Source organism: Dermacentor albipictus, chromosome 2, assembly GCF_038994185.2.
Source record: "Dermacentor albipictus isolate Rhodes 1998 colony chromosome 2, USDA_Dalb.pri_finalv2, whole genome shotgun sequence".
NCBI classification, from domain to species: Eukaryota; Metazoa; Arthropoda; class Arachnida; order Ixodida; family Ixodidae; genus Dermacentor; species Dermacentor albipictus.
Window position 1 is genome coordinate 31,219,478 of NC_091822.1, and position 22,666 is coordinate 31,242,143.

Below are 22,666 nucleotides of genomic sequence, written 5' to 3' on the forward strand. Positions count from 1 at the left end.
CCGGAACCAAAACTCGCCCGCAACGCTTATGCACTGTTCACTTCAGAACATATGCATATTGCATGAAACGAACACGTATACGCTTAGCACCACTGCGACACATTGCACGTACATATCACAGTACACTTACGCTTCGTAAAAAGTAATAAGAACTTTAGCGCTCGAACATTCTGTACGTGTTCGCGGTCACCAATGCGCATCGCAGCCGGCAAAACAGCTCACACGAAGCAAGACACAAACAACACATTACGAATGCCTGCAATGCGACGACAACGAAGCTCATCGCTACACATCGTGTCATCACTTCTGAAACACAAACCAGCACTGCACAAACGTGCAATATTCGTATCGATGAAGCGCGCACACACATCTACGAACACCATATGCTGAGGATGGCGATTGCAATCTTTTCATTTTGCCGCGTAACGAACTAGTGTCATGCTTAGAATTCAGGTGTATGCGATGGCCTTCGCGTTTGTAATGCACATGCAAAAAACGGCAAAACACACGAAATCGCCGGCTTCATTCCCTCCGACTCTCGCGTAAACACAACACACATCCGTCTGTTTCCTTTGGCGATCGCACGGACTGAAGAGGTCAGGAAGAGTACAGCTGCTTGTTGTGTTATACATATAGCTTTGTGCGGGTGCTGAATAGCTCTTGCAATGATCACAATAAACCACACAAAAAACAAACTGCCGCTGCAGCCTAATGGTCTAGGCCTCGAGCTCCACTTCGCTTCGAACCAGCGCCATGTTTATGCGGTCGCCGCACGGAGGCGAAAGTTCACGACCGCCTCTCGTGACGTCACGTCGGCCATTACTGGCGAACCGCTCGCTTGCGGTGCGGCGTGCGGCCATGGGCGGTTTGAGCGTAAATCGGCCCTAAGCCTGGTTACGACTGGGCAGCAGGGCGACAACCAGGAAGACGCCGATACCGAGATGCCCGCCGCGTCAGGTGTACCAGTGAAGCGGGCTCACGAGGATTCAGATATTCAGGAACCGAGATTGGTCGGAGAACGCGGCGAGGAGCCTCCGCCGAATGCACCTTCCACGCGCCGCGGACCGTTCAAGCCCAAACCGAAATTGCCACCGGAACGCAGTACTGCGTCTGCTCTCCCTCCGCCTTAGCGGAGGCTACTTTTGCCACAACGGTTGAAGCCCGGTCTTTGATCGGGTCCGTATTAAGCTCAAACGCCTTAATGGATATGGTTTCACTCTGTTTGATGTGTGAGTAGACTGATCGGCGTCTCCCTTTTCCTTAGATGGCTACCAACCTCACGTCCAGCCTACGTGTTGCTACGCTTAATGTAAGGGGCCCGTGGGCGCGTAGAAGGCAACTTCAACTGAACCGCCTTCTGCTGGAAAACGAAATAGATTTGCTCGCGGTTCAGGAAACTAAAATTGAAGACGAAGAACAAACCGGCAGAATGGTAGCGGTCTATCGTAGCAGATACAGCGTTTGCGTATGTCATGCTGTTGGAAGAGCGGGTGGATGCGTTATTTTTTTAAGAAGTGGTATTGGGGCTGTTGATACTGTGTTCTCGTGTGAAAGTGGGCGCCTTGTAATGTGTGATTTTGAATCGGATGGAGTGGCTTGGAGAGCTGTGTGTGTATACGCTCCGAATGCAATTGCTGAAAGGGAGAGTTTCTTCCGACAGGTGAAGCCTGTCCTGCTTACTGAAAGGCGGGTGATCTTGCTTGGTGATTTCAATTGCGTCTGTATACCAGAGGATAGGACAACAAACCGTTCCTTTCGAGATCGGAGCGCCGAGTTACTTTCCGAAATTGTAGGTGAGCACGACCTTGAAGATGTAGGCTTGATATCGGTGCATGAAGGCCAGGCAATGTACACTCACTTTCAGGGAGGTAGTCATGCTAGATTGGACCGTATATATGTTCCTGTCGAATGTTCGCTGTTATGTTCTGACTACCAGACGATCTATGTTTCTTTTAGTGATCACTGCCTAGTCATGGTTACAATCGGTACGAAGAGAATAGCTGCGAAATTTAATTGGGACTTGTGGAAGTTTAATGATAAATTACTGGAAGATGAAGAGTACGTGACTAAAGTCAAGGATTATATAGCGAACATGCTGCGAAGTAACTCCGGAAGTTTTATGCAAGTATGGGAGCAGTTCAAATGTGATATTAAAATAGCCGCTATTGATAGATCATGTGCGCTCCGGCGAAACGAAAAACAACGAGTTAAAAAGCTGCAAAGTGCCCTATATTTTATGCTAAGTATGGAGTGCCACGAGCCAGGATTGTTCACAAGGGAAATTAAAGAGACTAAAACTAAGCTCGAGGCAATAGACGAAGAAATGTACCATGGCGCAGTGATAAGGGCGCGTAACGAGAAACTGTGGTCCGGAGAGACACCTACCAAACGCGCGCTCAGTGACGAAAAAAGGCACGCTTTGTCGAAAGAGATAACGGAAATATGCTATCAAAACGAAATCACAAATCGAAGAGAAATAATCAAACAGGCATTCGTCGAACATTACACCGATATTTTCAGCCTTAATACTCCGGACACTGACTACTTCAGAACAGAATTCCTATCGCTGATGCCGAGATTAGAGGATGACCTTGTGCACGCTCTAGAAGCCAGTATTACGGCTGAGGAAATTGAATCAGCGATTCTGGAGCTTAGTTCAATCAAGTCACCTGGGTCAGACGGTCTCGGTGCATCTCTATATAAAGCCTTTAGGGCAGAAATGGCAGTCGCACTTGAAAGACTGATTAGCGAATTCTATGAAACGAAAACAAGTCCTCCATCCTTCCGAGCGTCCCACGTAGTACTAATTCCTAAAACGACTGATCCGATTAAGTTACAGTCTGTTGAATCATACCGTCCCATCAGTCTAACAAACGTGGACTATAAGATATTCATGAAGATTTTAGCTCGACGCCTTCCACGTGTTATTAAGTCACTTGTAGGGCCACATCAGACATGCGGCATAAAAGGCAGGTCAATCTTTACCAATGTTAACACAGCCAGAACTGTCCTTGAATGCTGTGACGGAATGTATGGGCGCGTGGCCTTGTTGCAATTAGATCTGCACAAGGCGTTCGATAAAGTCGTACACGAAGTTCTGTTCTTGATCCTAGACCATATCAGTGTTGGAACTGTTATTACAGAAGGTGTTAAAATGATGTACAATGGTTGTATAGCGAAGCTGATAATTAATAGGCAGTTAAGTGATGGTATTCCTGTGCTGTCGTCTGTGAGACAAGGCTGCCCTTTATCCCCCCTGCTTTTCGCTCTCTACCTCGAGCCCTTTTGTTTGCGGCTGCTGAAGAGCCCAAACATTCGGGGTTACACTTTTCATAAAACTGAAGTTCGAGTTTTAGCATATGCTGATGATATAGCAGTGTTTTGTACGGACCATGACAGTGTTAAAGCAGTTGTACAAGAGGCTGTAAAATTTTGTACTGCAAGTGGAAGTGCTATTAACTGGAACAAGTGTCTTGGTTTTTGGCATGGGAATTGGCAATACAAGCCCGAGACTTTTTGTAACATGCAATGGGCGGTAACTCCAGGCACCTACCTAGGTGTCCCCCTCGAACAATATCGAGATAGCAAAGAATATTGGGGCAATGAAGTAGTGCGAATGAAAACCCAGACCGGCAAATGGGGAGGGCATAAATTTTCAATGTTTGCAAGAACCACAGTGTGTAATTTGTTTTTAGTCGCGAAAATCTTTTATGTGATGCAAGCGTTATGTCTGACGAGGATGTCTGTGCAAAAGCTACATGGAGTATTTGCGATGTTCATTTGGGCCTCCACATGGGAACGTACAAGTCGTAGTAATCTGTTCCATAGGGTGTTGAATGGGGGGCTGGGGTTATCACATTTGTTCCTCGAACAGATTGTAAGCAGGTTTTTTTTTGCGTGATCAATAGGATGCTTTTCTGAGAACAATGATTCAAGCTAGACTGCGTGATTCATTGCCTGATTATGTAGTGTCGTCCATGCATACGGGGCCAATGCCTTTAAGTGCTTTTTTGCGTGAAGTGGTCGCGTCTTTCCGAATACTAAAAGCAAGATTTTCCAGTGAATATCTGGCCGTTGTTACTAGTAAAAAGTTGTACAAAGATCTTGTTGTATTCTTGCCTGTACCGTTGTATCGTACAGTATTTGTTTTAGGTTCAGAACGAGATGTTCTTAAGAGAGTTAAACGAATGCCGGTAAGAGCTTCTGTTAAATCTTTCTTTTTTCAACTACATACAGACACTCTCCCAGTGAAACCGTGGCTGCAAAGCAAAGGCATTTTTGTACCTTGGTCTGTGAATTGCTTTATATGCAAAAAACCGGAGACGATTGAGCATATCTTTTTGGACTGTCATGACGCAGTGTTTTTGTGGGATATTCTAAAACGTAGCCTTAAAAAGGAATTGCCGTTAAGTGCTTTCGGAATACGCTTCCTGCCATGCGCGGAACCAGAGGGAGTGCCTGTCGATCTGTTAATGCTTTTGTGCATGCACAGTGTGTGGCGAACGCATATGGATATTAGACATGAGCGCATTGTTCAGGCCCCAGCACATGAATATTTCATTGAAATTGTGTTATATATACGCGAATTTTTCTGTGCACAGAGTGACCCTCCTGATTGGCTAAGTGCTTTAGACAAAGTGACTAGCCTACATCGTTCTTATCACACCACACTGATCCGGCATTGACTAGTTGTTTTTATGGCCATGTAATACTCACATTGTATCTTCTTCTGCCAAGCCGGTAATAAAAAAAAAGAACTCGTGGCTCAGTGGTAACGTCTCCGTCTCACACTCCGGAGACCCTGGTTTGATTCCCACCCAGCCCATCTTGCAAGGTGTTTTTTTATTCATGAAGTGCCTGCTGGGCTTTAACGCTCACTGTCAACGCCGCAGACGCCGACACCGACGCCGACGACACCGGCTGTTCTGCAACACGAGCTCCTTAACGCTGTCGCGTTAAAATAAAGGCTAGTATGCTTCGCATCCTGGGCTTAACCTTAGCTAAGCCACAGCCATTTCTTCCTCCGGGGCCAATCATACTTCGAAGAATGCGCCATGTTTTCTTTGTAGTCAACGTGCCCCAAAGCGAATCGCTGAACTGGCGCCAATTGCTGTCGCTTAACTTTTGGGCGTATTTATTAGCTTCCTGCACTAGCTGAGGTATCCGTATCCTCAATTTGCGATTAAGCTCATGCCTTTTCCATTTTTTTAGGCCTCTCCTGGCTTCCCAGGATGCAAGGTGTGAGGGTTCACGGCTGGAGCCTCTGTTGTCCTTTCAATTGTTCTGTGACCCCAGCGTAAATAAATCTGATCCGCTTGGCCCATTCACCTACATCAGTTATGCTGCCGATTGTTTTTTAACGATATTTGGTCCAGTCGGATAGCGGCACAATAAACTTAGTTGAAAGTTTGCCCTTGGTGTGTCGTCTTCTTTCACGTCCGTGTCGTTTTTTATGTCGCGCAATATCATTTAAGCAACGGATAGCCTTGCCTTGCCGCTAGCTCTTCGAATCATGGCTGCATTAACCGATATGCCTAAACTAGAGTGATCGCTTCCTACGTTTTCACCTAGGTTCGTCCATCGCGTCTAACTTTTGTTGTTTGTGAACGTGAGGTCGGCGGAAGTGCCCCTGGACACGGTGTTCCCGATTCGCGTTGGGAGAGCCAGTTGGGTTAGCTGGAAATATCCGTAGCATTCTACGACATCTGCCTACAAGATGCCCTTAGGGTTGTCTCTACTGTAGCCCCAGTTTGAGTATTGTCCGTTGAAGTCGCCTAACGGTATTAATTTGTCCGTACCTTGAGCGAGTCACATCGCGGTTGCCACCACGTTTTCGAAATCCGCCTGTTTTTATCTGGGAGAACTATAAACGTTGACAATATTTGTTTTCGGTTGGCCCATTTTCTGCGGCCAAATCGTGATTATCTGGTACTGAATAGGCTCGCCCACCCCACAAATAATATAATTTACGCTAATCCCGACATCCTTTTTGGTGAAGGTGACAACTTGAGGATAATCTGGGTGAGCATAAAGCTCATATCCTTTGAGCTTTTGTTTCCCTATTTCCAGAATACAAATACCGCCGGGAAGGATTGGCGCCGATTCTAAGTAGCGCGTGAAATTAGCCAATTTCTTGCACAGCGTGCAGCAATTCCATTGCCAGGCTTCAATGTGTGCGGTCCATCCATGGATAAGATCGCCAGGGGCAGAGGTTCAAAAATAGCCGCCGCAGACGCGCTGCGTTATTTTTTATTTTCTTTTTGAAGCGAAAATGAATCCACTTGGCGAGAACCGACCAGCGATCAACCCACCCAGGTGAAGAAATGGAATCATAGGCAAAGCAACCTTCACTTTAAAAAAATTGCATACTCTAAATGCATTCTTGAGATATGGGAACATATCTACTCAGAAGAGGGCTCGCGCCTGAAGCTTGTATTTCAGCATGTACAGTCATGAAAATGTGTTTGGAAGATCGAACAAGCAATGTCGAGACACCACAGGTATTTGAGGCGCTCGACTGTACGCTGAAACGTCGCGTTTTCTCTCTTTTTTTTGGCACGCCCTTTGAACAATAACTCTCAAGGATGTGAGATGTGTTGTAGCCCAGACAACACCATATGGTGGTGCCACGATATCCAGGATATCAGTGGCTACGTGCTGCAGCTCTCGTGAAAGACGAAGAAGAAATGGCCAGCACTGGTAAGCCACATCAACGCGTCGAGATTTCCGACGAGTCCCTCGAGGGCGAAGGCGAGTCCCTGGCGACGCCAGGCGACACCTCTCAGATGCCGTCGCCCGTGCGCGCCGCGAGAAGCATCTGGAGAGCGGCGGATCCTGAGCCGCAAGACGGGGACACCGGCTACGAGACCAAGGCTGCCCCGGCGACTGGACCGTCCGGACGCGGCAGCCTCGTGCCCTGTCTCGCGATGTTGGCCGCAGCGACTCTCGTGTTCCTCTTCTGTCTCGTCGCACTACTGACGGCCCATGGTAACAGCGCCAGGCGAGTGAATATCTCCTCAAGCGATTTAACAAAAAAGTTCGCATCTTAGTTTAACAAGTGACGCCGTAACGCTAATCTGCCGATTGATAAGTGACATAAGTACCACGCTGTTCAGTTCTCAAATTCTCGTTCTCAGTTCTCGTAAGTTGATATGATCGGTCCGGGGCTATTTTAAGCATTTTTGTGCTTCGTTGCCTTACACCTCTTGCCAAGCTGAAGAATGCTCACTTTGCCATCTCGCAAATTCAAACACTTCTGCTTATCCTAAACATGGACCCACACTTGATCTGATACTCCTGGCACTCAACGAGAAAATACAAGTTCTGCCACCCTCAGTCAGATGAAGGATGACAGGACAGGACAGGAAGTGAGAGAGGCAAAGTGAAGAAATGCCTCAACCTGCACCACTAGTGTATCGCAGGTGGAAAAGGAAAGCCAAATAAAAAAAATAAAATAAAATGGCATAGGGCCAAAAATATAATTTGGTTAAAAAATAAAGGAATAAATATTTAGATGAAGGATGACAGTCAGATCGGGTTGCAGCAGTAGAAGCTGCCAGACTTTTGAACTGTATCTCATCAACTTTTCGAAAACACAAATTGGAAGAACCGCGAGAAAGCGGAAACTCACATAAAAGATTCCTGGTGTTAGGCTAGCGATGACTGCGCTAAGCATCACCATAGAAACATTTTGCTAGATGCTGCATTGACGTGCTGCATTTTTTGGGTGGCTTTTGACGGCGGTAACGCGCACCTATATCGCATATCCAAATTCGCACATCGTACTGCTTGACACGAGTGTAGAAGACGAAGCACTATAAAAGTAATGGGAAAAAAATGGCATCGATGGCGTATTTCTGGATCCCACAATTGCTTTCCGTGCTTTAAGTAAACAAAGGCGTGACCTTCGAGACTGGCTACCGTTACTCCGGGGAACCTGTGGCTCGGGTTGCGAATTGGTAATTAACCCAGGCACAAACCTTAGGAAAAACATGCGTCCCGTGCGCGCCAACTAGCGGTGAACTTGAACCACCAGAATACGAAAACATTTTCGTAATTACCAGAATTTATCTTAATGTCAGCAAAACAGTCTAATGAAGTTTAGTCACAAGGAACTGCAGAGCATTGTTTTTCGTAATCGTATCTACTATTTAATTTAATGCATCAGTAGTGTATGTAAGCCTCCGGTCGCTGTCAACGAGGTGTCTGGGGGGCAATATATCATATAGGCAACATAATCTGCTGATGCTAAAAAAGATGATAGTGCAGAAAACCATCGACGACAATTGTACATGTAAGCGAATAGCGAACGCTTAGAGCACGCTATTCGTTTTCTTTCTTTTAATAAATGGTACGCTTGGCAACGTAAATATGTTGCCGTACGAGTATGTAGGTAGCGTTTGTTGTTTCACTGCGTAATTCACTAGACAACAAATCCATTAGTCCGCACATCCGTAACAGTAGTATAGTTGATTCGCACGTGCGTCTCAAGCAGCTGTAGTATATGGTTGGCGCTCTACAACTAACGAGAGCGCACGCGTCCTTTGCGTCTGTGCCCTGGTAGCGGCGTTGAAAATACAAGCTATGATTTGGTTTACAGGCCCTGTAGCGGCCCCTTGTAGGGCTAAACGGTCGGTGGCTGGAGGCCAAAGGCTGGAGGTGGGCTGGAGGTGGCTGGAGGCTGGCGGTCGGTGGCGGTCGGTGGTCGGTGGCTGGAGTGCCAAAAATTACATTCCTCTTTAGCGAGCTCCTTCCCTCCCCTCCCTGATCAGCCTCAGAAAAGAGGGCGCACCGAAGATGTATTCCAGTTTTTCGGACGCCAAGTCCACAACTTCCCACGTCTCCATGTAGTTCACTCGGAAAAACGCGACAAACCAGTGCGCACCATTTCACAGTTCCTCGTATCAAAGTCTTTCACTGATGTTTTTGGTCCCAGTTCTAAGGCGACGAGGATGGTAAGCGGTGATCTCCTCCGGGAGCTCTGCAATCAGAAGCAATATGAGGAACTGCCGAAACTAGTGTCATTTGGGGAAGCCCAAGTAAGTGTAACCACGCACCCTACTATGAATACCACCCGTGGCGTAGTTTCAGATGATGATCTGTTTGAGCTAACTGAAGCGCAACTCCTGGAGGGTTCAGTGAGCCATATGTGATCAATGTGAGAAGAATTAGGATGAGGCGAGATGGCAAAGAAATCCAAACCAAGCGCCTAATAATCGCCTTTGGTTCAAGTGTCCTGGCCGAGTCAATCGAGGCTGGGTACATTAAGCTCCACGTTGGGCCCCACGTGCCAAATCCCCTCCGATGTTTCAAATGCCAGCGTTTCGGCCGCAGTTCGCAGAGCTACCGAGGCCGCCAAACTTGTGCGAAATGCAGTGCCCATGAACACACCTCCAAATCTTGCGAGAACACTCTCCACTGTGTACACTGTGATGGGGAGCACGCCGCTTTACTCACGGTTGTGCCCATCTTGAAAAAAAAGGAAATTGTGACAATTAAAGTAAAAGACAACATAAGTTTCGAGCAGGCCCGCAGGCGGGTTTTATACGAGCCCAAGAACACATTTGCTGATGTGACGCGTCAGGGAGCAGCGACATAACGACTTCAGATGGCTGTCCGACCCACAACCAGCAAGTCGGCGGTTACGCCATCTGCCCCCTCGGCGGTTGCAGCTAGCGCTGCTCCGCCAACCCAACAGAAGGGGCCTTCCACTTCCTGGCAGGTGGCCTCAAAGGTCTCGTCCAACATGCCGAGGCCTTCACGTCAAACCTTGGAGGAAGGAAACTCGGGAGAGGCCCTGACGTCACTCTTTGTGAAGCTAAAGTGAAGCCGGACGTTGGCGTTGTGCATTGCGTTGCTCCGCCTCTCGGGCCCCCTCTCCTCTCTTGTTTACATTTCTCGCGAAACCACGCCGCGCTGCGTGCAACCGGGCTGCTCGGACGCGCGCGCTCCGCAGCATTACTAAACGAAATCATGTAATCTCCATGTCTTAATGCATTACCGTTGCCCAAGTCGTGTTGAAAGAAGTTCATAATGAACTTCGCAAAGTGGGCCGTGGGTCGCATCGGCTGCTTTTACCGGCTTTTATGAAAATACACATGCATTATCAGGCCAGCCAAATGAGCCATTCTCATCAAACACGGGTACCGGCCGCTGCCCAGTTCTTGCGCGATATTAAAAAAGGTCACCTTTATCACTGCCTTCTACTTGCTTTTCTCTGCTTGGACTTCCTGGAGCTCTCACACGGTCTTTCGAGCTACATGTCTGGCGATACGAAAAAAATGTACGCATTCTCACTGCACTGCAAGAACGCACTGGAGACACGTACGACACACCGACCTATTTGCCATCCATTTGGAGTTCATGAGCACAAACACATTCTCGATTCAGGAATCGTCGTGCTTTATTGAACATAGTTCAGGTGGCCGCGCATCACTGCGACAGCACGCCGGCGAGGAGGAAGTACGTCATTTCTGACTCCGCGTTTAGATTCATTGACTGCGGCCTGAGGTGCCTTCTTACCACGGTAAGTGAAGCATCACGTAACCAAAGTTTTGCGATAGCCGGCGCACGGTGCAAAACAGTACACGCGTAGAACCGGCCTACGTGCGACCATTGAACAACCGTTTGATGTGCTCGCAGGTGTACGTACAGGCGCCGACAAAAGTGGTATACTCCACGCAGCGGGAGCCGGAGCAGCGGCACACTGCATTGCGACGCCATCCACAGGTGGTATCTGGGATCGAAACAGCCAATGGCCGATTCCTGCAGATAATAAAGGGCACCCATTGGCTGTCTCGATCCTAGATGCTGCCTGTAGATGGCGTTGCGATGCAGTTTGCCGTTGCTCCGGCTCCCGCTGCGTGGAGTATACCACTTTTGTCGGCGCCTGTACATTCTGTGGAGCCTTGCTCAGTCTTGCAGCGCATCCGCTAATTTTCACTTCCCTGCGCTTTTCGCACCCACAGATAAGACACGCCTGCCGTAGGGAGGATTCGTTCCTTAAGTCAAAGCAGCCGCTTCTTTCCCATCTTCCAGGATGAAGCGTCGGCTGGCAGGCGCATGGTGCCGAGGGCAGCAAAATGCACATATTCGGCGTAACGCTCTATCAGCACGTGTATTGAGGTACACAGCTGTGCAGGTGTGCATGAACCTCGAACGCGCTCTGCTTAAAAGACTTCGTGCTGTCGCGAGTACTGCGAGGAACAAGCAACAGTTAAGCAACAAGTGTTTTAATATGCACAAAAGCAAGTTGCTACCGAACACGAACTATGCATTCATAACGAACGTCTACGTGCCGCAAATCCACCATATGCGCTGTCAAAAGCACGAATCACTGACCTGCAAGGCGTTCATTGTAGAGATTCTGAAACGCATCGATTTCAGCCTGCGATGGGACGTTAGCCTAATACCGCCAAAGAGGGCACTATTTCCCGCGGATATTCCTTTGTCCGTTGCCATTGCCGTGGCGCGGTACATTGCGTCCAGCGTTGCATGCTCGTTTATTTCATGACCTTTAGTTCCTCGTGTCCCACCTGGCCACAGCAGAATCCGGGAGAGCACGGTCCAGCTAACGCAGCGCAACAAAAAACGGAGACCAATGCGAACCTGCCCGCACGGCGCCTTTGCCACGGTACGAAACCTACGGAGCAACACGTGTGAGCGCACAGAACCAAAACAAAGCCGCCATTGTGGCCCGAAAGGCGTGGCCACCACGGCAAAGAAATAAAAAATCAGCAAAAAAGAGGAGAACCTACTACGTCATTTCCTCCACAGTTTTCTCCTAGCACGTGGAAGGGGTAGGGCCTCTCCTCAGTTTCCTTCCTCCATGCGTCAAACAAAGGGCGATAAAAAGCGGTTGTCCAGCGCCTCGCGAGAGGCGATGGACACAACGACCAGCCAGATGGCGCCAGCAGCGCCTAAGGAGCGGCAAGCACCTTTCCACTGCTCCAAAAAATACAAAACTCTCATCACGGCGTGTCCAAATGGCCCGTGCGCTGATTCTCATCTCTTAAACACACAGCACCGAAAACGTTTACCATAATGGAGACACAAATACTACACTGGAATGTTAGAGGTCTTCTTCATAACCTTGGCGATATTAGAGAACTCCTACACAACATAATCCAAGGTTGCTGTCTTTTCAAGAGAGACATCTGAAACTTACGAACACAAATTTTCTCCGTCACTACACAATCTATCGTAAAGACCGCAATAAGGCGAACGCCTCGGCTGGCGGTGTAGCAAAAGTTGTTGACAAGTCAGTAGCTTGTCATCATATCGCCCTTCAGACGCCCTTTGAGGCAGTGTCAGTTCGGGCAATTTGTTTCAATAAATTAATCAAAGTATGTTGCACATACGTACCTCCAAATTATCATCTCTGAAAAAGCGATTTTTTTAACCTAATTGATCCGCTCCTGGACTGCTACCTAATCGTAGGCAATTTTAATACCCACAACACCATGTGGGGATATTCGCCATGCGACGCGAGAGGGCGGTTGATTGAAAATTTTCTTCTGACCTCTAGTGCCTGCCTCTTCAATAAGAAGGAGCCGACCTATTATAGCACACAACACAGCTCATATTCATCGATAGATCTAGCAATAGGCTCCGGTACTCTTCTGCCTCATCTGGAATGGGATGTGATCAATAATCCTTTTGGAAGTCATCACTTCCCTATAACTTTAAACTTAATACCGCAGCATGACAACTGCTCCGTGTTCCCATTTCGAAATTAGCATCAGCTGACGTGGAGCATTTTACAGAATCAACTCATTTAAGACCCTATTTTATTAGCAATTTTAGTATAGATGATGCTGTCGCATATTTTAGGCCTTTTATTTGTGATGCTGCTGAAAAGTTTATCCCCCAAACAAATGGTGGTTCACCTAAGGGACGTGTTCGCTGGTTGAATGAAGACTGTAGAGATGTGCGAAAGAGGCAGAGTAAGGCAGGGGGCATATTGCATAGATCGACGAATGCAGAAAATCTAATTGAATTTAAGCACATACAATCACAGGGAAGAGAGAAAGCACGACGGCAGGCGAAGAGAGAGAGCTAGGTGACGTTTCTTTCAGGTATATGTTCTTACACACAGGAGGCGAAAGTTTGGAATGGCGTAAGGAGGCTAAAAGGGCAGCAAATAAATCCGTTGCCTCTGGTGAACGAACAGGACCTTAGAATACCTTAGAAGAGCAAGCAGACTTTCTTGGGGAGCTCAATCCACTATTCCCAATGCTTCCTTAAACATAAAGAAATAGAATAACTTAAGCCAATCATATGTAAATGAAGACAGAATGAACCACATAAGCGGCCTTTCAGTATTGACGAGCTGAAAGCTGCCTTGAACACATGCAAAAGCTCTGCACCGGGACCTGACTAAGTCATGTATGACATGATCAGAAACTTACATGCTGACGCACAAGTTGGACTACTGCCACTTTTGAATGCTATTTGGCCTGCGGGATTCTTCCCACCCACATGGAAAGAAGCGATTGCGGTCCCTATTCTTAAGCAGGGTAAAGACCCTTCCTTGCAGCAAGTTATCGTCCGATAGCTTTTACAAATTGTCTGTGTAAGCTCTTTGAAAAAATTATTAATCGCAGACTCATACATTTCCTTGAACTCAATAATATGCTCGATCCCTATCAGTGTGGCTTCAGAGAAGGGCGGTCGAAAGCCGATCATCTTGTGCGCATTGAAGGATATATCGGCGATGCATTTGTACACAAACCGCTTTTCCTATCGATATTCCTCGATAAGGAGAAGGCGTATAACACAAAGTGGCCTTACGGGACCTTGCAAGACTTGCTGGAAATGGGCATCCGTGGAAATATGCTGAACACAATTGAAAGCTATCTGTCGAATCGAATCTTCCGCGTGAAAATCGGCAACATATTGTTGTGACCTTTTATACAAAAAACAGGTGTACCCCAGAGAGGAGTACTCAGTTGAACTCTCTTTATCGTTAAAATGAACACACTTCGTGCTTCTCTACAACTAGCATTTTTCATTCCTTCTACGTAGACGATATGCAAATAGGTTTCAAATCGTGCAACCTTACAGTGTGTGCGACAGGTACAGTAAGGCTTAAACACGGTGTTCAAGTGGGCAGACCATAATTGATTTAATATCAACCCCTAAAAAAAGCTCTTGTGGTTTCTTTACAAGAATGAGAGGCCTGATTCCTGATCCTTGTGTAGAAATGGGCGGGCAAAAAATTCCTTTCAACAAAGAGCATAAATTTCTAGGTATTATACTTGACTACAGGCTTAGTTTCCTTTCATACATTAGATGTCTTAAAGCGAAGTGTCTAAAAACTATGAATTTACCTAAAATCCAATCCCACACAACATGGGGTAGCGACAAGAAGGGTTTACTGAATTTTTACAGGAGCCTAATTCTATCACGATTAGATTATGGTGCCGCAGTATATCACTCTGCCACACTGAGCGCGCTAAAAATGTTAGACCCCTTTCACCATCTGGGTATCCGCCTGGCCACTGGCGCATTTAGAACAAGCCCTGTCGAAAGTATATACGTCGAGTCAGATGAGTGTTCACTCCATTTTCAGAGAACATACATCAGCTTCACCTATTTTCTCAAAGTGCGCTCTAATAAAGAACATCCGTGTTTCACAACCGTTAATGACTTGACGTGTGAAACACTTTTTCGTAATAAACCCAATATGAGACCTCCTTTGTCACTGCGTGCAAGAGAACTTAGCGAAGAAATGGATGTCCCAGTTCTCGAACATCGCCTAATGCCTCCAGCTAAGCTATTACCGCCCTGGGATTGGCAGGTGATAGACTGTGATGTATCCTTTGTAGAGGTCACAGAGCATGCACCTGACCTCAAAATCGCTATGAATTTCCGTGAACTTCAATCGAAGTACTCCTGCTCCGAATTCCACACACAGGCGTCAAAATCACATGCTGGTGTATCTTATGCTGCTGTTGGTCCCTTTTTTTCCAAATCTGACGTATTGAACCCGCTAACAAGTACCTTCACAGCAGACGCCTATGCCGTACTATCTGCAGTAAAAGATATAAACTAAAACTTGACACAGCAATCATATTCACAGACTCGTTAAGTCTTCTAAAAGCATTTATTTCTCTACAAAAGCATACAAATCCTGTCTTCAATGAACTCTACTCGTTCTTATGCAATATTTATCTATCATATAAGAATGTAGTAATATGCTGGGTAGCTGGCCATAGAGGCATCGAGGGTAATGTACTAGCTGATAAAATGGCCAGATCACTCACATCGCTAACCTTTATTTCTACAGCTGCTGTCTCTGTCACAGATCTGAAGCCTTTCTTACGAAAGAAACTGCGAAAACACTGGCAACGCATGTGAAACGCAGAAATAAATTATAAAGTGCACGTTATAAAGCCACAGTTAGGTTTTTGGCCCTCCCATACAATATCACGGCGAACAGATGTCCTATTCTATCGTCTCAGAATAGGGCACACATTTGGTACCCACAATTTTCTGCTTACTGTAAATGAACCTCCAACCTGTGGTCAATGTGGTCAGAGGCTGACCGTCCTCCACGTCCTCTTGGAGTGTCGGAAAGCCGAATCTGAAAGAAACATTTTCCTCTTGCATATCATTATTGCGTCCCTCTTCACCCGGCTGTTTTTTGGTAAAGAACCGTTTTTTAACATCAACGCAGTCCTCAATTTTTAAAATGATGTTGTCCTACATGTTATAAGCCCATTAAATTCGTACCGCATCCTCTTTCCAGACGATGCCGCTGTGATAGTTGTTTTGTATAGCACGTGCCTCCAGGCCCTTGTGTATCAAGCGCTCTAATGAGGCAGTGGTGCTCTAGTGAATTTTAGCATCTCACGTATTTTTTATATCGCATCATTATTTAGCAATGCACCTTAATGCTCATAGTACGCGTCGTTTATCATTGCCATAACCTTATTACACGTACATTTTACGCACCATACAGTGACTATATTTGGGCCCCTTTAGAGCAACATCACATCAACTTCATAGAATTCATCACTCCACTGCGAAATCACTAACTTGCGTGGCGCTCTTTGGCCACACCTGGCCCTTGCGCCAATAAAAACCACACGTTCATTCATAACAAAGCTAAGCAAACCATAAGGGCAATAAAATGATGGTTTAATAAAGTGTAGAACAAGGAATGAGTGACAACTTCGGAAACCAAAAAGCAGCATAACGTGAGAAGGACAACTTGCATTTTAGTGAATTACGCATTGACTAAAAACCTAAAGTACACAACCAGGCGAGGATGGTGAAAGAAGACGGGAATCCCACGAGCGCTACACTATCTGTAATTAATGCCATCTTCCCTGAGGTGCAAGGTTCTACACTGTCCCTTCACATTGATTTTCACATTAGACTATTGTTTCCTCCCTCTTAACTGAAATTGGCTCTTCTTTAAAAACACACAGTTCTGCTCAACACTGCGATTTATTTCCCCGCAATAAGCCCAACTATGCCTGCATCACTCGGAGCTGTCAAGGAATGAGCGCCGGGTTGGTACTGCGCCCCTGCCATTAACTTAAGCTCATTCTCTTCTGTACAGAGAGCAAGTGTTCTCAAAGCGGAGCGAGTCAGAGGGGCCTCCGAGCCAGGACGGCGGTGAATCCGGCCGAGCCACCGGGGGCAGCGAGTGGTGGTCCGATGGCACGAGGAATCATCAGAAGCGGCGCAAAGTAAATGTGCCCTCCTTTTCGACAATGGCTCCTGCGTGGTCGTCGGCACCTTCACAAAAGCTTGTCCAGATCAGCATTAACACCACATCAAAGCCTCCTGGCGACTCGTTCACTGCGCCCGATAACACCTCTTCATGGATTACGCCAAGAGCACCTTCACCTAATTCGGATACAGATTAGTACCCTCGCATTTTTGCCCACACAAGCGACTGCCCATAAAATATCCACCATTAAGTGCGCACTGTGGTAACTCCTGATAAGAATCACACAAAACCATTCTCATCGATGCCGGACTCGTGACACTTTAGCGAAGGGGTATGTTCAGTACCTCTAATAAAAGTTGTGAATAAGTGACAGTACGAGTGAAAAACTGATCCCACGTGTTCATGATCTGTACCTTTCTGATTGATCAAAGACATTGTAACTATTATTTTATTGCGATACAAGGAATCTGGGCGCAGTTGAAATCATTCGGAACTAGTTATGCTACTTGGCAATGATCCCAGTGATTTACTGTAACCATCAGCCTCCTCAGCGAAGTTCAGTGGAAATTCACGCAATGTTTCCCAGTTTCTGTCGCGTCGCTCGCATTTTGGCACATAATCTTTGTAACAGTTTAGTAAAGCATACGCAATAAAGCTTTATCGTCTTACTTGCCAAATTTTTCCATGGCAATTTGTTCACTGAAATGTTATAAGCAGATTTTGGCAAGCAGGGAAAAAGAGGTTATGGTCGGCAATGCAGATTGCTCCAGCATGTCTTGGTTCTGTTGTACGGTTCTGGGTTTCCTGTTTCGGAATGTGGCGTCACACAGCGGGTCACTTGCCACCCGTGTGCCTAAAACATGGGACCTGGCTGCGCTTTACCAGGGTGGGTCGCACTAAGCTGACTATGCTGACTCGTGCCATTGTCCCTCTCTATCACCGAGAGTTGGCTTTTGGTGAGGAGATGAGGCCGGGAGGTTGAAGGAAACGAATTCGTTTATCTTACACATTCTCAACTGATAAATGGCTCCACGGATGTCGGAAGATGGCCCATATCCATGCATTTACATGACTGATCATACATCTGAGTACACACTCCTAAGCAAACCATGACGCTGCACCAAAACGTCTGTCTGTTTCTGTCTGTCTGTCTGTCTGTCTGTCTGTCTGTCCAGTGGCCCATGTGTACTTGCTTGTGTACTAGGTGCATGTTCCAGGTTGTGATGCCGGCATGCTCATTCCACGTTTAATTAACCATCGTGATTTTACTCTCATCACGCCTTCGTCGCCACGTCTTCTATCCTGCACCCAGTCGCCAAAGATGTCTACTAGCTTGGGCCATTCGGTATCGGTTCATGGTCGCGATGCCACTGCGGTCGTTTCATCATCATCATTCCAGGTATGTCATCAGACTCTCGCCATTCCATCGTCGTCATGCCCTTGTTGTCATGTAGTCATCATGCATTCCTTTTCTACCGCGATCGTGGTGCCATATGCGCCGTTCCAGCATCATCCTTCCACCTTCTTGACTCTAGTCATGCTGCCGTCCTCATGGCTTCAACTCTAACCCAATTGTCAAAGCTTAGTTGCTTCGCCTGATAGGTGTTTGATGCCATCGTGGTCGTTGCACCATCATCATTCTGGCTTTGTCATCTGGCTCTTACGTGCCTTCGCCCTCCCGCCATCGTCGTCACACTGTCGTCGTCATGCCGCTGTCGTCATGCTGTCGTTTCATCATTGTCATCCCCTCTATAACGTCATCCCGTTGGCATGCCTTCGTCGTTTTATCTACTTCGATCATTCTTAGTAATTGTAATCATACTGTCACCATTCTATAAACTACATGGCGCCCTGGTCCAGCCGTCATAGTCAATCACTATCGTGTATTCGTTGTCAGGCCGTCGTCCTTATGGCGTTGTAGTGTCAATGTCCTTGAACCAGATATATGATAAAACACTGGTCATGTCATCGCCACACAAACGTCGCCAAAAAGGTTTCGTGATGGACTCGTCGATACACCAATACCATCAAACTCACATTGTCATCCCGACGTCCTCATGTCGTTCTTACGTCATCGTCGTCATTGCGTTATCATCATACTGTAATAATGATGCATTTGTTACGATGCCTCACCAGGGAGCGCAGGGTGCTGGCAAAAGAAGAGGCAAGAGATGCCTGACCTCGCCGTGCGAAAGAAAATAAAGACCAATCTGAACGGTTAGCCTTGCAAGAAAGTCATGTCCCAGGTCTTTCCTGTTTTCGCATGAATGACCTCGGACCATGGACACAGCCGCAACTTCCGACGAAACTCGGCGGTTCAGCTCGACAGCGCTGGTCCTCTTTCTATACCTGCGGCCCGCTACGCTGTCAAGATGCCGCCGTAAAGCCACCAGAATCCTGACATTGGTTCATTCGGGTACAGGCCAGTTTCCAGGCCACATACGTACCCTCTCAGCAGACCCGCTATGTCCACCTACTGGGCGATTTCCACTTACCTGGTCCCTGACTCTGTCAATGGTCTGCAATTTCTCTTTGACAAAGGTGCTGAGGTGAGCGTGTTGCCGGCAAGAGCAGAGCACAAACACTGCACACCTGTTCTGCAAGTGAAAACCGTGAAGGTTCGAGCATTTCCGTTTTCCGTCGCGAATCGCCCACCCGGAACCTCGGTTTCCGTAGAACTTTCCGGTGGCTATTGCTTGTTTTTCCTGTTAGCCACGCTATATCAGGTAGCGACTTCCCTCATTTTGGCGTCCTCGTTGACATGGTCAACCGAGGATCCTAGATTCCACTACGGGATCCAGCATAGCTGGAAAGCCTTGTCTGATTGCTACATTAGCCTTCAAAGTGCGACATGCGTTACCGAAGCCTTTTGCCACCATCCTTCGCAAACATCCATCTTCAACTGCGTCCCCCCATTGGACTAATTCAGTGTTTCAGTGTTCAGCATCACGTTATCACCAAGGTGCGCTATTTTATGCATCGCCACGTCAGCTCGCACCAAAGAAGCTACGCATCGATAGGAACGAGTTCGAGCAAACGTTAGCAATCAGCATTGCTCGTCCCTCCAGAAAGCAGTTCCTGGTCCTCCTTCTTCACAAGGTGCCCCCCCCCCCCAAAAAAAAACATGGTTATTGGCGCCCTTGAGGTGATTATCGCGCCTTGAACACCCCTACAATTGCAAACTGGTACCCTCTACCAAACATCCAGGATTTAACTGTCAGTTTTCACGGTGCCCACATTTTTTCAAGACTGACCTAGCCAAAAAGTCTACCATCAAATCCTATGGCTCCAAAGGACATAGCAAAAACAGCGATCACGGTGCCATTCAGCCTTTGAGTTCCTGCGGGTACCTTTTTCCTGAAGAATGCTGTGTAGACATTTCAGCGTTTCCTTGATGATGTGGATCATGGGCTGCCGTCCGTTTTCGCCTGTGTCGATGACGTCTTCGTAGCCGGTACTTATACTCCTAAGCACAATTACAGGCATTGGGTCTTATCTTGCCACACAACAATAACCGTCATCTGTCTTGGCTGAATTTCCTTTATTTAACGCTGCGAGCCCGCTACTTTCAATTCACGAATGGCATGCGTGTTATCAGCATCACAGAGCTTTCTCGACTGGAAAGTAGCGAGCCCAGTGTTTTTGAAGAAAGGAAACGCAAGCAAGACAGATGACGATTATCGTTCTGTGGCAAATATACACTCCCAAGGGTGATGGTTTGGGCTAGTTGGTTTTCCACGTTAGATTGAGCGGTACAGCGCGAAGCGGGACAGGCTACAGGCCAAAACGAGAAGACGCGCGTACTGCCCAATTGAACTTTTATTGCCTGATATCCTGATATGGTGGGGTGTTACACAGAACAGGGGAAACGACAATATATATATATATATATATATATATATATATATATATATATATATATATATATATATTGTACGCACTATTAACGTACTTCATCATTTTCATTTCTGCATAGCCATCATCATCCCTGTTCGACTTCTCGCATGAGCTGGGGCGTGTCGACCAGCACTCGAAAAACTAACTGTTGCAGTTTTTGGAGGGGAAACTACTTCTTATCGGTCTTCAAAATTACTCCTGATCGCCCGGCTAAGAAGCTTTCTGCATCTATCGAAGGTGTTGCCGCGTCAGCTCTCATCGATTCCGGTGCCACCGTTTCTGTGCTTCGTAGTGATCTGTGTTCCCGGCTCCGGAAAGTCAAAACGCCTTATCTTGGACTTATTTTGCGTGGTGCTAATAATGCATTCATTCACCCCGACGGACAGTGTACTCATCGTGCGTGACGCTCGTCTTCTCATCGACGGCATACGCCATCATATTGAGTTTCTCATCCTTCCAACATGTATCCATGAACTTATACTGGGTTGGGACTTCCTAAATTCTGCTTCAGCCGTCATTTCATGTAGAGAGGAAGTTGTCCATATCACGGATACAGCGCTTGCACCTATTACGGACTCTTCACTTTCATGCGTGAACTTGGCCATCGCTGCAGACTACGTCGTGCGTCCTCGTCACGAAGACGTTGTAGCCGTAGCATCCAGTCAGATCGCCGACGAAGACGCGGTGTCGCCCCTTCTTCCCGCTGTACTTCTCGCGGAATTCTCATTGCCACCCGTCTCGTCCGGTTTTCACGTGGCCGCGCCCTTCTGTCTGCTTGCAACACGACCCCAGATCCAGTGATGCTGCCCAAAGGGATGACTGTGGCAACCCTCGCTGACACTCAACCTATCTCTGTAGTTACGCTTAAGAATTAAGAATCCAAACCTCAGGTTTGGATTCTTCTTTCCCTCCTCCAGCCGTTCTTGGTTGTGACCTAACAACCGCGCAGACCGACGCCTTTCTGGTGGTCTTGGCAAAGCACAAAGCCTGTTTCGATAGCTGTTCCCCTGTGTTGAGCCAAACTTCTGCGGCTACACATCGTATAGAAACAGATGGCTCCGCTATAATACGACAACGCGCCTATCGTGTATCGCCCTCCGAACACAAGATAATTGAACAACACGTTGCTGACATGCTTGCGCGGAAGATAATACGACCTTGATCTAGCCTATGGGCTTCTCCCGTGGTCCTGGTAAAGAAGAAAGATGGCTCCGTTCACTTTTGCGTCGAGTATCACGCGCTCAATAAGATCACACGCAAGGACGTATATCCAATACAACGAATTGACGACGCTTTGGACAGACTACAAGGGGTGGCGTATTTCTCCAGCATTGATCTTCGATCAGGATATTGGCAAATTCCGATGAAGGAGAATGACAAAGAAAAGACCGCATTCGCTACACCAGACGGACTTTATGAATTTGACGTGATGCCTTTTGACTTTTGTAACGCTCCTGCCACATTTGAGCGCATGAAAGACAACGTAATTCGTGGTCTAAAATGGAAGACCTGCCGTTGTTATCTAGACGATATTGTCATCTTTTCGTCTGACTTCAGCCAACATCTTCATCGATTAGACGAAGTTCTCAAGTGCCATGCAAATGCTGGTCTCCAGATCAATAGAAAAAAATGCAAATTTGTAAGCAAGAGCATAAAGGTATTGGGCCACGTTGTCTCAAAAGATGGCATCCAGCCAGACCCCGAAAAGATTAGTGCTCTTCTTCAGTTTCCTCGCCCACAGCAACAAAAAGATCTACGCTGTTTCCTCGGCTTGGCGTCATATTTTCGTCGATTTATACGCAACTTCGCTGCAAGAGCAGCTCCTCTACACAATCAACTGGTTATCGGTGCCTCTTTCACATGGACTAGCGACTGCGAGTCGGCATTTCAAGCTCTTAAGCTACATCTTACTTCCGGACCAGTGCTTCGCCACTTCAATAATCGAACGCCCCACCATACTCCATACTGACGCAAGCACACAAGGTATTGGCGCAGTAATTCTGCAACGTAATGCAGCCTCTAAAGAGCAAGTCATAGCATATGCCAGCCGAACACTTTCTCCAGCTGAGCGGAACTACACCATTA

The 22,666-nt window shown here is 47.1% G+C and overlaps 1 protein-coding gene across 1 annotated transcript; it reads left to right on the plus strand.

The window, feature by feature from the left end:
* The first annotated feature begins 6,658 nt into the window (after positions 1-6,658).
* On the plus strand, positions 6,659-17,352 carry LOC135916595 (uncharacterized). The gene is made up of 2 exons (XM_065450029.1): positions 6,659-7,000; positions 16,571-17,352. Exons 1-2 carry the CDS (start codon positions 6,687-6,689, stop codon positions 16,878-16,880), a joined length of 624 nt encoding a protein of 207 aa, XP_065306101.1. The 5' UTR covers positions 6,659-6,686; the 3' UTR covers positions 16,881-17,352.
* Positions 17,353-22,666: the final 5,314 nt, after the last annotated feature.

Bases quoted from the DNA above. Each gene is read 5' to 3' on its own strand.
- LOC135916595 (XM_065450029.1), top strand. From the start codon at position 6,687: ATGGCCAGCACTGGTAAGCCACATCAACGCGTCGAGATTTCCGACGAG. The intron at 7,001-16,570 runs GCGAGTGAATAT...TCTTCTGTACAG, and splicing joins GCCCATGGTAACAGCGCCAG to AGAGCAAGTGTTCTCAAAGC.